At 38.5% G+C, this 17,815-nt stretch overlaps 2 protein-coding genes across 8 annotated transcripts in view; one reads left to right on the top strand and one right to left on the bottom strand.

Moving 5' to 3' along the window:
• VSIG2 (V-set and immunoglobulin domain containing 2) overlaps window positions 1–9,486 on the top strand; it is a 52,794-nt gene extending 43,308 nt beyond the window's left edge. Inside the window, exons 6-7 of one of the 2 annotated variants that reach the window (XM_075604295.1) lie at window positions 4,464–4,490; window positions 9,326–9,486. In XM_075604295.1, the coding sequence (XP_075460410.1) occupies window positions 4,464–4,490; window positions 9,326–9,408 (110 nt within the window). In that variant the 3' untranslated portion in view covers window positions 9,409–9,486. Of the gene's footprint in view, window positions 1–4,463; window positions 4,612–9,325 lie in introns of both variants that reach the window. The other variant, XM_075604294.1, reaches the window with a different exon arrangement.
• LOC142497040 (anaphase-promoting complex subunit 13) overlaps window positions 1–17,815 on the bottom strand; it is a 127,456-nt gene that overhangs the window by 3,376 nt on the left and 106,265 nt on the right. For 5 of the 6 annotated variants that reach the window (XM_075604288.1, XM_075604287.1, XM_075604291.1 and 2 more), the window contains exon 7: window positions 11,554–12,387. The gene's annotated coding sequence lies outside the window, so the exon portion shown is untranslated. Of the gene's footprint in view, window positions 1–9,246; window positions 9,390–11,553; window positions 12,388–17,815 lie in introns of those variants that run through there. The other variant, XR_012802163.1, reaches the window with a different exon arrangement.

The raw sequence follows: 17,815 nt of genomic DNA, 5'->3' as shown, positions 1-17,815 counted from the left end.
ATGCATCATACAGAAACACACACATCATCCATGCATCATATATATATTGTGATGTACCGAAGCAGGTGTTTGAAGGGAGGTACATAGGACCCAGCACCTTCCAGGGTGTGTTACCTTCCCTCACACCTGAGCCTTAATTAATCAGGTACCATGTAAAAGGCAGCACAGACAGTTTCCTGTGCTGCTGCAGTGCTGATCTGAAGGCACATACACAGACAGCCCTGTGAGAGACTGCAAGTGGAAAGCTGCAGGTACAGAGTGTAATGTGGGGAAAGAGGTTAGTTCTCCCACTGTTAGTTAGGGACTGAGCTGTATTAGTCAGAACTCCTGAAAGGAGCTAGGTCTTTTGTTTGTTTTGTGTTATGAGTTAATCCTTTTCCTGATTTGTACCTTGTAAATAAACCCTCCTGTGCACAAACGCTAAGTTTTCCTGCCTTTGATCTGGACATACTGTAAGATCCTACACTGGGACTGAGACATCACAATTGGTAGAGTTTAATGCGGGCAGTCCACAAGGCTGTGAAAGTAAAAATGGAGTTATTTCTGACTACGCTTCAGCACAGACAATCAGAAAATGCTGGTTTCCTAATGCAGGGTTTACAGCAATTGAAATAGACCAAAGAGGAGATGTCAAAAACCCATAATGAGAATCTACAACAGTCTTCAAAAATACAAATGGAAAGTACTGCATTGTTGATACAGCAGCTGATAACGTCACAAACTGAAACTACGGCGTTGTTAGTACAACAGGTGGCGCTGTCCCTACATCAGACGCTAAAAGAAGAGCAACACGAGGCGCAACTTCGCCTACACCAGGAGCTCCTAGTGTTGGGAGAGAGAATTACTGCTCAGAATAGCGGGGCCCCACAGGTCACTCGCCAGGTAAAATCGCACCTCATTCAGAAAATGACGATGACGTTGAGCCATACCTGTCAATTTTCAAGCACACCTCAGTACGCGAAGGATGGCCAGCGGAGCAGTGGGCTGGAATAATTGCTCCCTTCCTGGTGGGTGACTCACAAAAAGCCTATTATGACTTGGAGGCAGAGCAAGCTAAAAACTATGACACCCTAAAGGCGGAGATTATGGCACAGCTAGGGGTCACCCTCGCGGTTCAGGCCCAACAGTTCCATTCTATAATAATATAAGATTGAGGAGTCCCTGAAGAGGTGAAACCCTCTCAATTGCAGGATTTCTGCACAAAATAGCTGCCTGAATCTCTGGGACTACCACATGATCACACTAACATCAAAGTGGAAAGGGCTTATAGATTTAGGCAGAACAGGAAGGTAGGCCCTGAGCAGTAATCGCAACGTTTCTGGACTTTAATGAAAAATAAAAAATATTAAGAGCCTATAAGAATTCGGGTGGCCTTAATTATGAGGGAAAGAAGATCCTAATCTTTCAGGACTATTCTGCTGCAGTATCAAATAAAAGACCGGTGTTCAGTAAAGTTTGCAGTATGCTATATGAGCAAAATAAAAAAATTTCCCTGGGATAACCTGCCACCTTCAGAGTCTTCATAAATGGAGGGGCCAAAATATTTGCAGAAGTAGAAGCAGCAGAGCGCTTTATACACCAGCATGCTGCAGAACTGGAGGACAGAACCTCAGTAATGAGACGGAGATACAGCATGGAGGAAAATAGCGCAGCCAAGCAAAATAGGTTCCCCTGCAAGATCCCCGCACCGCTGAGATGGGCCAGGCTGCAAGGAAATAAGTATTGCACTCATAAAGGGACTAATGTGATCTGGTTACAGAGAGATGGCACATGCATAAAATCATGTGAATGTTGGGAGGAAAAGGTGTTTATACAAGGATTGTTGCATTTAGCGATATTAAGTTGATAAAGTTCAAAAGCAATGGAGGGGTTATATTGCTAGGAGAACAGGATATGTCTTTTTTTTTTTTTTTTTAAATCTCCAAAAAAAAAAAACAGTTGTCTAATAGGTTACATGTTACAAAAAAAAAGTTAAGAAAACCTGTTTTGAAAAATATAAATTAGAGTGGTGGGTAAAAGGAGGAGGAAGCAGCGGTGAGCTGGGATGAGGCTAAAATGTCACTTCTGGAAAAAAGGAATGTCATTAATCTATATGTTTTTTATGATTTCTTTTTTATATTCTGAGTTATACATGTATTATTTTAAATGTTTTTCACTCGTCGGATATATTCTGATAGAGAAAAAGGAAACAACAGGAGATCACGGTAAAGTAAGGTTCTTTAAGTCCTTATATAAATTATGTAAAGGCGTGCTAGACAATATCAGTTTAACAACTAACCAATGATGAGACTGGTTTCATGGAATGTTAAGGGTATTAACTCCCCAATTAAAAGGATCAAAAATATTAAAAAGCATCTTAAGCGCTTAAAAGCAGATGTAGCACTTATTCAGGAAACACATCAAATATTTATGGCCCGAATGAGCAGAGCCAACCTTTCTTGCAGAGTGTAGCTGATAAATTGTTGAAAGAAAGAGAAGGTAACCTAGTTGTGGGCGGTGATTTTAACGCGGTCAGTGATCCATTTTTAGATAAATCTTATCTCAATCAGAAAAAAGGAAAATCAAGATCTGCACAGAGAAGCATAGGGCTGTTACAAGAAACATTGGGGTTGTTAGACTGCTGGAGGCTATTTAACCCGACTGAGAGAGACTATACCTTTTTCTCTCACCCGCATAACTCTTTCTCAAGAATAGACTATATTCTAACAAGCGACCATATGATGGACAAGGTGTCCGCAGTGGCGATTGAAGATATAATCATATCAGACCACGCACCAGTATGGTTAGAGACAAATTTAGGATTTAGGGAACACAAAAATAGAATCTGGAGATTTCCATCTTATCTGCATTATAATGAGGAGTTTAAAGCTTTCCTCCTCAATAGCTGGTACTATTTCCAGGAAACAAACGCTATACACAAAAATGAGGGGAAATTGTATTGGGAAACCGCTAAAGCGGTAATGAGAGGCAAGATTCTAACATACATGAACAAAAGTAGGAAAGAAACACAATCAGAATACATTAAATCTAGTAAGGAACTGAACAGGGCGTTCTGTCACTTCAAACAAAATCTCACCACAGAAAACAGGGACAAATACATGGAAGCAAATAATGTATACTAAATATGGCTACACAGAAAGGAACAAAAAAAGCTGCAATTTAGAGACCTTAACCTTTATAAGTATGGTAACAAGGCAGGTGAATTATTAGGAAATCTAGTTAGACGAGCTACACAGCCAAAACACATACTTAGGATGCGTAAAGCTTCAGGTGAACTATCATCAGCCCCTGAAGAAATATGTACAGTGTTTAGGGACTTTTATCAAAATCTGTATACTACCAGTGAGCAGGATGATGTAGCTCAATACAAGTTTTTACAGGGATTAAAGTTCCCAAAAATAACGAATGAAGAGCAACAAGAACTTAATGCACCAATTACCAGGGAAGAAATAGAGGCTGTCATAAAGAAACTTAAAAATGGGAAGGCACCAGGGCCTGGTGGCTTAACGGACCAATTCTATAAGATCTTGGACTACCAAGGACTACCCCTGCAAAACGCCTTCAAAGAGATAGTAGACAGAGGGAAATATTTGGAGACCGGGAAAACAGCATTCATCAGAATTTTACATAAAGAAGGTAAAGAACCTCTCGTGCCAGGTTCATATTGACCCATATCCTTATTAAATCAGGATGTCAAAATTACCTTTTGGAATATATCAAGCTACCATAGGTACAATCTCTAAGGAAAGCAAGAACAACACACATTGCACTAACTATACACCAATTTATTTGCTTAAAGCATTTTAGCCAATCATCTTGGTCCAGTTCTCTAACAAATTATCCACCTAGAGCAGATGGGTTACTTGCATTAACCGAACATATCACAAAAGTCTTAACGTTACGTTTGTTCATACCTAAACTTTACATTACTCCGATCCATCTTTAAGGGGGCGTAAATCTCTTGCTTCTATTCGCCACCAGAAATAAGAAAGATGAAGGAGTGAAGAGCAACACTATCCAAAATGCAGTGGCAACATTTTTAGCTATTCCTGGCAAAACGTTAAATCAAATTCTAAAGACCTAAACATTACAAAAAAACTCTCATGTATTCATAGTTTCGCCCAGCCGTTTTAGGGTTAGACCTCTAAATAGGGCGAGACCAAGTTAATTTGAATATGCAAAGTATATTCAAATGATTAAAATGGTTATATTTCCCAGATATCTAAGGTATGTTCAGCGGTATGTCTCCACATAAAGTAGTGTTTTAGAAGTGAATGGGAACTGTATATGTCTCCATGTGCTATATAGAGGAGAAATCTATTGTATTGAACATCTTGTGCATCTGAAATACAGTAGATGGCTACAACCATAACCATCAAGAAACAAGTATCCACAGCTTAATTTATGTTATATTCCTGTAACTGAAATCTCAATAAGACTGTTTGTTTATTTTTTCTTTTCAGAGAATGCTGAAGCTGGAATAATAGCAGGTGCTGTAATTGGAGTTATATTGGCATTGTTATTGATTTTAGCAGTATTATATTATGTTTTATGCTACAGAGAAAAACAGAAGAAGATCAGTAAATCCGATTATCCTGGAAGTGAAATAAGGTTAGAGAAACACTATATATGTGCCCAAGAAAAGCATTTAAATGAAATGTACAAAAATAAGGATTTAAAAAAAAAAAAATAGATTGCAACAATTTAATATGTTGTATTAATAAACCATAGTGCATCCATACCTTCAATGCAATATACTGTTCAGATCACTTCAGCACAAAGGAGTGGTTCAGAAAACAGTAACAATATACTAGGGTACTATTCCATAAGACATTTTTGATAGCTGAAATATGTCTTATGACCCATTACAATCTTAGTTAATCTATAGTTCAAAGATGAATGTGAACTGTGTGAAAAAGCCCACACAAGTTATTTTCACATAGACTTACCTGAGCAGTTTAAAACAAACGGAAATAAAATGCCAGCCCAATCCTACACTCTTTCTAACTGACCTAATTTATAGATACAGTATATTGTACAGTAGTAACATGATATAATAACATATGTCCTGACCCTTTACTGTAAAGCAGAGCTTACATGAACAAGGTGTAACTTTAAGTTTCAAGAAATGTAAAAAAAAAATCTATCTTCATTTAAAAAATAACTTCTGTATTTAACCCTTTTTAACTTTCTTTCTTGCCACTACATTGACGTGATAATGATCATTCTGAAATGAAACACTGCATTACTTTATGAGTGTGCTTTTGGTAGGGTGTACTGTGGAATTCCAATCTCTTCACCACATGTGGATTGTAAATTTGATTGTTGTTTACACAAACCGAATTTCAAATAATGTACAGTGTATGGCACACATTTACAGGCCAGCAACAGAATAATGGTTCTCACTAAAAATCTTTATTAGTCTACTGGCTATCATTAAACCACTTTTCTAGCAGAAATCCGTAGTGCCTAGGTCTTTCCTTTCATACATGATATTCAGGGTACCATGCAGAGATTCCTGGACCAGGAGCGCCGGTATTTGTATTGTTTTGTTTTCTTTTGGGGAGTGCAGCATTATCCTTCAAATTGAGAATAGTACAAGACCATGCAACATCACACACTGCAAACTTTGCAAACAATTATGAGAATATTCCACAATCACAAACATAGAACATTAAGGGCCTCATTCAGAGAGCGTTGATAACGCCCTTATCGAGCACTTATCGACCAAAATGGCTACTCGTATTCAGTAAGCTTCGATAAGTGCTCGATAACGGCCTGTATCGACGCAAAATCTTCTTACCAAAAGAAAATCGCCAATTGAGCGGCGATCAGCCGCTTATCGACCATTTTCTGAAGGATCATAAACTCGCACGATTCTAGTACTCGCGAGTCGGCTGTCGCCGCCTATCGTAGCCCTAAAAGGCGATCTTCTCCCCAAATCCAATTCACCTCAAAATTTAGGTAAATTGGTGGGGAGATGCCTCGATGAGCTGCGATATGTCGGGACTTAGAAAAAATCAGGCCCTTTTCCTGCCTCGGATTGATGCCGGGGGTCTCTGGAGCTGATAGCCATTAAAGCTGCAGTTCAGTCAATATCCTGCATGTGTGTTTTTTTTAATAAATCAGTTCTGTAGTAAGAAAAAATACTTTTAGCATTTTCTGTTTTTAAAAAAACAACTTTGAAAGACCAATTTTCTTGTATTCTATTTTAACAATTATTTGCTAAGGCACTGCCCCTTCATGTCCTGTCACAAGCCCCTTTGTCAGCTCTGCCCTCCCTCTAGGACATGTCAGTGCAGGAGTGCTCAGGAATATTCATGAGCTTCCACTGAGTGACAGAAGCAGAAGAAAAACATATGCCAGCTCTAATGATGTCACCAAATTTCGCCGATCAATACACGGAGAACGAATTGACCTGCAGCTATGCAGTTCTTTAGGTAAGTAGAGATTACCCACATGAAGTAAAAAAAATTTTTTAAAAAATACAAAAAAGACTGAACTGCAGCTTTAATACCAGCACCGGAGCCCCCCGGCATACATCCGATACAGGAAAAATGCATTTACAGCAACTTCATTACCTTAGCGGCTAAGGCAATGAAGGGGTTAAACACCCATGCCAGGTTTACTGTGGCTGGCGAGGGTGGGTGAAGGGGGAATTTGGCCCTTAGTGGCTGTTTAGGCTTTGCGGGAGGGTTGCGGGGGGACTTAACCCCTTCATTACCTTAGCGGTTAATACCGCTAAGGTAATAAAGGGGTTAACCCAACCGCAACCCACCCGCAAGGTCTAGACACCCATCCTTAGGGCTAATACACCCTTCACCCACCTGTGAGGCCTAAGCACCCACCCCGGGCTGACTATACCCACCTTGTATCCATTGAGTAGTATAGTGGTACATCATACCCATATAATAATAATATGGGCATGATAAGCCTCTATAGCACTCAATGGGCACTCTAATTACAATACATTAATACACAAGACACACAATAATAAAACATAACTAAACTCCAAAAAAACACACTTCACTAAATAAATACAGTAGCCAGCTAATCCAATGAATACAAGCAATAACATCAACAATAAATTAATTAAACCATTAACCAATCAAAACAATTAATTCCTAAAATAACTCCGAATTATTTTATAAAGTAACCAATGAAACCAAATAATTACTAAACCAACTCAAAATTAATCGAAACAGTAACCAATCAAACCAATTAATTACTACAACATTAATAAATTAATTTAAACATTAAAATACAAATAAATAAATTCAAACAATATCTGAAATAACCATGAAATGCATTAGCTAACATAATACAACATGAACTAAAAACGAACACCAATCGCAAACATTTTATTACCATTAAGCAGGAAAAAAACAAACAATGACATTCACATAAGAATTCCTTGCATAGGTGATACCGGCACCCCATAAAGAGGCCTGTATCTCGGGAAGCAGGGGTCCCCGGACATGAAACCAACGCGGTTCAGCTCCGGAGACCCCCTGCACATCTACACTATGAAAGACATGTATATTTAAATAAATAATTTTCGGGCGACATTTCCGCTGGGAGAGGCGGCTCTCTCAGAGCCGCTCTCTGTGCAGCAGAAATGAATCGCCGGTTTAGGCCTTTTCAGAGGCTCGATGCTCCTGCTGGCAGCAACTTGCCCGTTTTGGGAATTTTGCTATAACAGATAATCGAGGCTTTTTGAATACCGTGATAGCAACGCCCAAAAAAGCGTCATTTTAAATGCTCTGGTGATAATTTGTATCAACCTTCTCTGAATGAGGCCCTAAATGTTAAAGGATTATACTGTTGCACATCCTGGCATGTAGTATATATGAATCAAGGCAGCAAATGTGACCAAGATTGCTACATTGGTGAAACAAGCCAAAAACTTCAAACTAGAATGAACCTACTGTCACAGTCACACAATAACATCATTAAGAAGTAAGATAATGCACTCCAGTGGAACCTCAATTCTTACAGGCAGGTCATTCCATGCATGATTTTAAAATATAAATTCTCAATGGAATGTTTGAAGCACCCATGAATGGGAAACAATTGAACTGCAAATGCACTACAAGTGATATTATTATTTACTGTATGGTGGAGGGTTTTTGCCACTTTTTTAACCACCATAACTTTTTTATTTTTCTGTTTATATCCACATAGCAAGCATCAAACTTTGCACTGATGAGACCCAAAAGGTCAAAGGAGCTATCTGTAACCAGGTTTACTGGTTACGCACTTCTTTAACCCAGCTGTGCTGAAAAAAAAGCTGTGTAATACAGCTGGTATAAGCTTATCGGGTCCCATGTTAAAATGGATAAGAAGTAAAGTGACACACTGTGCTCATTTGCATGTCATTACCCAGAATCCCTGGCTGCAGTGGAAGTACTATTTGCTATGTGATAATGGGGAAAGACCTGGTTGCAGACCTGCCTGAGATATGCAAATACCCCACATGTGGTATTTTTATTTACTGAGCTGAAAATGATAATGCTTTTTGACATTTAAAAAAAGAGAACTTAATACTGATCTTGGATTTCTTACACACTATCAGAATTGTCTTTAAACCTCTCCTGCAGCCCTCTCCCCACTGCTGCTGGGTGCTTGGTCCTACATGCCATCCACCTGTCTCACTATCCCTTTTATCCATTTATTGACCTGTCTGTTTATTTACCCTTCACTCTGCCATTCTTTGTTATTATATCTCATCTGTCTTAGATTGTTATCTTGGATTTTAAAACAGTCTTAAACTCATGGACTGTTTTGTAAATCAGTATTGCTTGACATGAGCAAGAGAGTATAACTCTCGAAAGATTGTCCTAAAATGTCAATTGTTAGTCCAAATAAAAAAGGGTTTCACCTAATACTGAAGTACTCATTTATTGTGTACTATCACAACTGGACTAAGATGATTACTTTTAATATTTTATTTGTAAAAAGACAATGAATTGTGTTAATCCGGAGGAAACACACAGTATTTTTAAATTGGATGTTAATGTGCTACATTTCTTCATCAGTGTTTTTAACTTTTTTTTAATCGCATAAATATAACTTTAAAACAAAAACATAAAAAGGTATTCAAACAGAAAACATTCTGTATTTAAAGAGTGGATAACATTCAGATGTGATTACATTGCTTCAAAATTGTCAAGTGGAATGTAGTATGTATTATGAAGGGCTTCAAACTAAATACTTATTACAAAAATATTTTAAGAATCACTTTACCTGCCAACTGTAACGTATTAGTTACTGTTCAGTACAAGACGCAACTTGTAATTGTTGTTCTATTTTCTTTTTCTCAAAGGGAGGATGCAATGGCCCCAGCCATACCTGTTGCAAACAAAGGATCTAACACGACGGATTCTTTCCTTTTACATGAAACAATAGGAAGACAAGAGAACTCTAAATTCAGCATGGTTGTTTAAAAATAAAACATTATCACTGGAATTGTTTTCCATTAACATACATTGAATGCACTTGCTTTTGAAACTTTAAAAAAAAATGTTTGTAATTTCTTCAACCAAAGAACACACAATGAGACTTATTCTAATAGCTTCGAATTTGTCATTGCCAAATCGCATGTTTTGACATGTTAAGAACTCACAGTAGGAAATGTGTAAAAAAAACGGTATTCTCTATTGCAAATCGTACTTTGCAAAATGCAGGTATAAAAAGTGACAAACCGCCTGATTTTGTACTTGCTTTACAAGCAAAATCACCTAAAGTTGCGATTTTCCCAGATAGCCTGAAATTGGGTTTTTACACAGTGGAGTACTTCCTTACATAATAGTATCTATCTATCTAATCTAATCAATATAATTTGACGTATCAAATGTTACATCGTGAAACTTCACTCTACAGATGTAGGAAGACTTACTATCCTCTGCGCCATGGACGGACAAACAAATGTCTGTGTGTGCCTCGATAGAGCTGACAGGACCCATGCTTCTGAATGGGATCCTCCAAAGCATTAATCCTTCAGTGCTGTGCATCTGTAAATCCTCATTTTGATACTCCCCAAATTGCAGGCTGATGCATTTGGGGGGGAAAAGTGTAGACAAATCCTTGATACATTGATGGAAACTGGCACAACAAAATACACTTCGGTATGTGCATCAATTTTGCTGCAATTAACTCTCACTGCGGTAGACCTTATTTTCCGTTAAGGGAATGAGCCGTAGTTTGATGTGGAAACTCATCTGAGGGTAGCCTCAACTCTGGGAACAAAGAATGAATGTGATATATGGTGCATTAAGGCTTTATTAAATCTGGGCCCAAAACCTTATTATAGGATTAAGATGAGTGGCTCAGTGGGTGAACAACTCTATAAACAAAAACACTGAGTTTGAATCAGGAGGAACCTGGTTCAACTCCTGCTGTCAGCTCTTTGTGACCTTGGGCAAATCACATATCTCTGTATACCTCAGGCACAGGGAGACAAAAACATGGATTGTAAGCTCACCTGGGACTGTAAAAACAATCCTATGTGTAGGGTTGCCAGGTGTCTGGTTTTGAACCCGACAGACCGGTAATTTTGCAGTGTGTCCAGTAAAAAAATTGAGGTAATACTGGACACGTCTGTGTCCGGTATTACCACTGTCTAGACAGTGAGGGCGGCGGCGGTGGTTGCGAGTGCGGCGGCTGCCTGGAAGCGCTGGTGCTGAGGGGCGGCCACGGACGGTGGCCGGGAGCAGTGAGGAGACTCAAGTGTTCAGTGGAGGAGAGGACTGCAGTCAGAGGATGGCGGGGGCGGAGCCCACACTCCGGCAGTGCCAGAGACTGTTGCAGTGCCAGATTCCGGTGCTGTCTGCTAGGAGATAATGTAAGGATAATGATGATGATGATGAAATATGATGAAGATGAGGGGGAAATGAGATGATGATGATGGGGGAGAATGAGATGATGATGATGACTGGGAAATATGATGATTATGATGATTATTGGGGGGGGGTGAGGAGATGATGAGGAGGAGGGTAGTGGTGGTGGTGTGAGAGGAGGAGGATGAGGCGGGTGAGAGAGAGGATGTGGGGGTTGCAACAATCTTGGAAGTAGTGGGAGAGAAGCATTAAGATCAGTATAGCTCACCATGTATGACTGCAGGTATATTATTTATAAATTATCTGACCATTATGTCATTTTATTCTAAATTTCACTTCACATATGCACCAATTTGCACTATTTCATTTTCAATTTCGTAAAAAATGCTGGGAGGGCGTTGGGCATAAAAAATGCTGGGGCCCAAACCCGTCCCCCGAATTTTTAATGAAATAGAATATGAAATGGTGCAAATTCGTGGATACGTGGAGTGAAATGTAGAAAAAATTACGTAACGGTTTGAGAATTAATAAATAACGTACATTACCACTGACTTTTCGAGCGCATTTTTCACTATTGTGTCCAGTATTTTTTGTGAAGCCACCTGGCAACCCTAGTACCGCGCACAGAAAAAAAAAAAACAGTTTCAGATATTTCTAAAGGTGATTTGGCTTTCTTCTTAAATTAAAGACAATCATACATTATAACATAGAGTCATTTTATGGAGAAGTGTCAAAATGTTTTATTAATAAGAGCTTTTCTTTTTTTTCCTTCCGGTGGACAACTTTACTAGCTAATATATGATTTCATAGGTAATAGCAAAAGTCAATAACCTTTATTGAGGTGCAATAGCTATTAAAGATGATTAAACTACTCACCTCAACAAGTGAAATGTTAATTTTATAAAAACCATATTTAGTTGCAATAAGTTTGTATAGTAATCACATCAGATTTTGACAAAGCCCAAAAAAAGCAAACATTTAGCAATTCGTTTCTAATCTTTATTACGTCTATATTTTTTTTAAATCAGAGAAAATGTCAGTCACACTTTCGAACGAGAAAATAAGTTATTTAAAAGGCAAGCCATTTAGTACATAGATATTAGTATGTTCTGAAATTATTTATTGTGAAAGAAATGTAACTTGAAGCAATTTCTATATCATAATTTAATACCATACATGGGGCGAATCAAGGAACAAACTAATAAGAAGCATTTAAGCATATACAGAATGTAACTACTGTATTTGACAATGCCAATTAGAGCAGAACATTATAGATTGCAAGCATAACGATATTTCTACAGAAACATTTCAAAACTTATTTATTTGCTAAATAACCCCTTTTCATTGTATTTAAATGAAAATCAAGACAAAATAAACATCACAACATCTAATAATATATTTGAAAAATTTGCACATCATTTTTCAGTGGCCGAATGGAGCATTTCCCTCTACAGCGGAGCACACAGGAGCATAATTTTTTTAGTTGGTAAAGTGTTCGATTCAGTGCAAAGACGATTCTTGCCCAAATTTTGCTTCAATGTAATATCACCTAAAACATAACATAGTAGATTAATTAAATATAATCCAATACAGTACTGTATATTCATATTTCAAATTTGTGTAAGGGTATTCGATAAGAATTATGGTTTACTGTACACTTAAAACCCTGCTTTGTGTTTTGATTAAATAATGGTATGGAACAGAAACGCATTCAACCATGTATCATATTTTCAAAATGTAGGACAGATGCACTCAATAGCAATGTATTTATTGTACACAAAATTCCAACTGTTGACTAAAGGTAAACATACAGTATTCTGACTTTGGGAGCAATTTATCTCTTTTGTAAAACCAGTGTTTCTTTTCTAAACCTTCATATACCTCACTTGGCAGTACAAATACTTAAAATTCATCTTTATGAATTCAGAACTTGATGTAGAAACCTCCATTGAGGACAACTATTTAACAGGAACAGACATTTGTTATATTGTCAATATTAAAAAATTAATGCTGGAATTTACTAAGCTTCGATATGGATTAATAGCAATGTAAAGAGGGTTAAGGCTGCACTCCACAAATAAAATAAGACATACAGTTTACCGGTGCTGCTGGTTCAAGGAAGTACCTGCCAGGCAAAATCCAAAGTACACTCAGGAAAAAAGGGATCCAGCACTCCACGGATTTCTAAATAAGTAAGTTTATTGTGCCACACAACGTTTCGACCAATAGGTCTTTCTCAAGTGACTAGGCATACACCAAATGAGGATCTACCCAGTATATATATCCTCTAACATTAACAAAACAGGTGAAAACAATTATAAAGTCACCCCAGCTGTCCCCAATCCGCTTCCCCCGATCAGTCCTATCTTCATACATTGCCATAACAGTCCGTGAGAGTCTTCTTCCGGTTTCTTGATCTTCTTCCAGTTTTGCGTTCCAGTGACGTCATTATCCTCTTCTGCGCATGCGCCATCAGCGCTTGCGTTCCAGCGTCGTCCTCCTCTCTCCGTCGGCCAGGTCTGACGTCTGCCATCTTGTTTGGATTGGTTCTCCCATCCTTGTGATCCTGTGGGGGCTGTTTCCTCATCTTGTGAGCTGTTGGCCTTCCCTCTCTCTGCGTCGCGATGTGGGAGATACTCCTGTGTCCTCAGTCATCATGGTCATCTTGTTGTTATCCTGGTCTTTTGTTCCCTTTCTGTTAAAGTGGGCTATTCTTCTATGTCTCTCAGTGTGTAATATCAGTCCTTTAGTATGCATAGAAAAAATCATTATATGTGATCAGGGGTGGCATTCTATAGTGTGAACCACTGTAAAAAAGTAGAAAGTGCAAAAAACAACATTTAATAAAAACTTTTGGAATGCTTGTCAATCTATTCTGTCACTTACTCACATTTAAGGCATTAACACCAACCGCAGCTATGCCACCTAAGAAACATTTTATCTCCTATTAAGAAAACAGTTGAATGATATGTAATCATTTAGCCCTTTCAGATGAACTGTGTCTAAAGTGTATGTCCAGTATGACTCACGCTGTAATAAAAGTGTATTAATATCAATGCCCGTTGCTTTTCTTTTTATGTGCTCTATCCCCATTAGACGAAGGGATGAGACTGGGTGTTTGTGATCTATACAGTGGTCAATAAAAACAGTGTTTTCTGATTTATTATTGACCCTGCTCTTATGTTCAATGAATCTGGTCTTCAGACTCCTGTTTGTCTTACCCACATATAAAAGACCACAGGGGCATTTAATAATATATATAACTTGTGTGGTAATGCAGGTGATGCGTTTGTTAATTTTAAATTTTGCACCACTTCTTGGGTGACAAAATACATCGCCTGTCATTAAGCTATTGCATACCGAGCAATTAAAACACTTATAGCAGCCTGCTTTTGGATCACTAAGAAAGTGTGTACCCACGTAATGTTCCTTTTTGTCTGCTTTGATCAGAATATCCTTGATATTTTCTCCTCTTTGATAGGCAAATCTAGGTGTTTCCTTACATATTTGTCCTAATATCAGATCTGTTTGAAGAATCTTCCAGTGTTTTTGTATAGTTTGTTTAACAAATCTACTTGCAGTCGTATATTTGCTGACAAAGGTAATTTTATCTTCACTATCAACTGGCCTATTCTCCTCTAGTGGTTCCTTTCTCAAAGATTTTTCCACTATAGAAGCTTTATGTCCTCTTTCTGTGAACCTTGTTTTTATTTCTTCTATGGTTCTAGCCAAGTGCAGAGGCCTGTCAACAATTTTTCCCGCCCTTATTTTTGGTTCATACCTTATCTGGCGGCAAATGGCGTTGAGTTGCCATGACAACAAGATGTCAAGTGACGCCGCGGCACCATGAGGCATCACCTTGTCATGGCAACACGACACCGCAGGCCGTCCTGTTGTCATGGCAACTTGAAACCATATGTTGCCGTGACGTCACATTGTGTCATTTGACGTCACGGAGCCATGTTGATGAGACCTTGCAGGAGGAGATGCTGGGAGATTCCGCCACCGGAGAAGGTAAGAGAAGTAAATATATAAATAAAATAAATACATTAAAAAAAATTAATTGCAAAAAGGCTCTGGGTTAGACCTTGCCTGTAGCTAAGGTGCTCAGCTTTAGTCCAATATCCAAATGGGTTTATCATTAGATAATCTTAAATAGGTACATCAAAAGTTTTAATTCTCTCTTCAGGACATGCTGATTTTAATTTGACTTTTTGTTCACATCGAGTAATTCCCAGAATTAAAGTGTTTGCTCATGCTATGCTAAACTGTTGTCTATCCAAATCCAAATACAGTCTATACAGACTGTTGAATCTACAAGGGTATATTACTGTATGTATCAGGTTTACAAATAAATACACATATAGTACACTAGTAGAATCTTTTCTGACAGATGTAACGCAGAGCAGCTCAAGGATCCTAGTGAGGGTTAGCTTTTCTAAATACAGGTACACAACTTTCACCACAGATGTCACGAAATCCATGTAGTACATGGTCCTATATATTATCTAACTCATGATGGAAAGCGCATGTGATCTTTTTCACATGATCATGCTTACTGCACTTTAATCATGAAATATAAAATCTAATATGAAGGTGGAAACAAAGAAGGACCATAACCCGCACACATTTGGCCAAGTACATCCTACATGTCATACTGTATAGTAGCAAACATACAGAACTTCTAGTACCGAGATATGACTGGATCTATTAATATATATAAAAAAAAGCCTATAAATATTTTTCTCTTTACATTTTAAAATGGTTTTACATCTGGTGTCCATATCGGGGGGAACATTTTAAATGTCTCTTCTATTCCTCTGATATTTGAAAAGGTAGAAACCTTCAGATATTAGCAATGAATCCCTAGTACTCACTTAAGAGTCCATAATCATCAATCACAGCAATAATAAAAAAAAAACAATGATCAAAACAAAAACTAATACAGCACACATCTAAAATGAATGGGGTGTTTTAAAAGTGATCTATAATAAAAAAAAAAAAAGTAAATGTATAAATAGTCTCTAATCTATTTATACATTGACTTTTTTTATTCTAGGTCACTCTAATTTATCTAATCAAAAAGTGAGACAATTAAAGGGAAATTCTATGTCTTCTGTGATATATTAAAGTGTAAGTAAAAAACAGGATTATAAATCAGATGACGTATACAGGGATCACAGCACAAGACAAAATAAGGCGTTAAATAAATAGGGGTTCAGTCTTCAACAGATGTTTATCTGAGCACATAGAGTGGATGATATCCAGTTGGTTGAGGTTGAATCCTGATAAGACAGAAGTGCTCGAGGTGAGTGTTCACCATCGGAAGACAGGAAGACTGCACCTAGGTCAAAACACTGGCCTTAAACTTGGTGGCTCCTACTGCTAAACTCTGTCCATTTGTGGAATCTTAAAGTTGTCCTTGACTGTGACTTGATCCTTAAACTTCAGGTGTCAGTCATGATCAAATCTTCATTCTCCCACCTAAAGATTATAGCCAGGATTAGGCACTTGTTCCCTCCAGAGGATTTTACTATGCTTGTCCATGCCTTTTTGTCCTCACGCCTGGACTACTCAAATGAACTCTACTCAGGTCTTCTGGAAAAAGAGCTGCACCGCCTGCAGGTGGTGCAGAATGTTGTGGCCAGGTTGTTAACTAGCAAGACTCGTTCTTGCCACATGACACCCCTTCTCTGCACTGGCTGCCTGTAAAATGGTGAAATTATTTAAAGATTGGCTTGTTGACATTCAAAGCACTACATGAAAAGGGTCCCAGCTATCTGAAAGATCTTTTAGTTCCCTACACTCCCATACACTCACATCGATCTGCAGACAAAAGACACCTAACAGTTCCCAGAATCTCCTTGAATTCCTTTGGGGCCAAAGTGTTTGGTCATGCTGCTCCCACTCTTTGGAACAGTCTACCTCATATAGTTCGGGAGGCCCCCACTCTGGAAATCTATAAAAACAGGCTCAAGACCTGCCTGTTTACCCAGGCATTGAATTAACCACAACTTGTCTGGCATTTAATAGCTGCAGTACCATCCCATCCTGTATTGTATCTTCCTTGTGTTTGGTCTCGTTTATAACCTTAAAAGTTTTCTTCTTTTTCCATTTTTGTAACTGTGAAGTGCTTTGAGTCCCATTGGGGGAAAAGCACTATATAAATAAAGTTATTATTATTCTGGCAAGAGCCAACAGAGAACATCGCAAGCATAGGTACACAGCTAAAACACAGAAAAACACTGTAAAACACATACCACAATCAGTTACAGTAGCCACAGGGTTAACAGGGGAATCCTAACTCACAAAAGCAAGCATACCCAGAATGTCTCCCGTAAATCGGATTATTTCTGCGGATCATACTGCTTCTGGTTGCCACCTGCCATTATTTTCAGCTAGTCTAGATACCGAGACTAACCATGGACTGCGCTCGAACTCCCGAGCACCAAGGCATTTGCAGATTCACTGCTCCCATTCAAATGCATGGAGAAACACGGCTCAGCCAATCAGAGTGTGGTAGGTGATTAGAAATTAGCCAATATTAGGCGACTGGACATGGCTACAGGTCTGGCCGTTTTACGATCATGTTATCAGAGTGAGTGGGAGATATGAAATTGGCCAATCACAGCGGCATCCGCAAAGAACCTCAGCCATGCCAAGCTGGTCTTAAGGGATAAGGCAGCCTCCCTGATTCGGTCCGCGGCCGCTGCTACATGTCCCAGGTGCTTTTCCCATGTCCTACTGAAGGATGCTACGTTTTCTAAGTAGGCATGAGCATACTCCTGCATCCCTTCCAGTAAACATTTGATTTGTCAGAGTAATATCCTCCTTAGTGATATTACTTGGTTGTTGATGGATAGAAGGCTGAAATATATTGTTGATAACCTTTCAGAAGTTAGCTGCTTTTTATGTATTCTGGTGAAGACTGTCAGAGTAATATTGTGCTTTTGCATGTCTTGTTTGCCTTGTGCACA

The sequence above is a fragment of the Ascaphus truei genome, chromosome 6, assembly GCF_040206685.1.
Source record: "Ascaphus truei isolate aAscTru1 chromosome 6, aAscTru1.hap1, whole genome shotgun sequence".
Taxonomy (NCBI): Eukaryota; Metazoa; Chordata; class Amphibia; order Anura; family Ascaphidae; genus Ascaphus; species Ascaphus truei.
The sequence above is the reverse complement of the archived record's forward strand: the minus strand, read 5'-3'. Positions and strand labels throughout refer to the sequence as shown.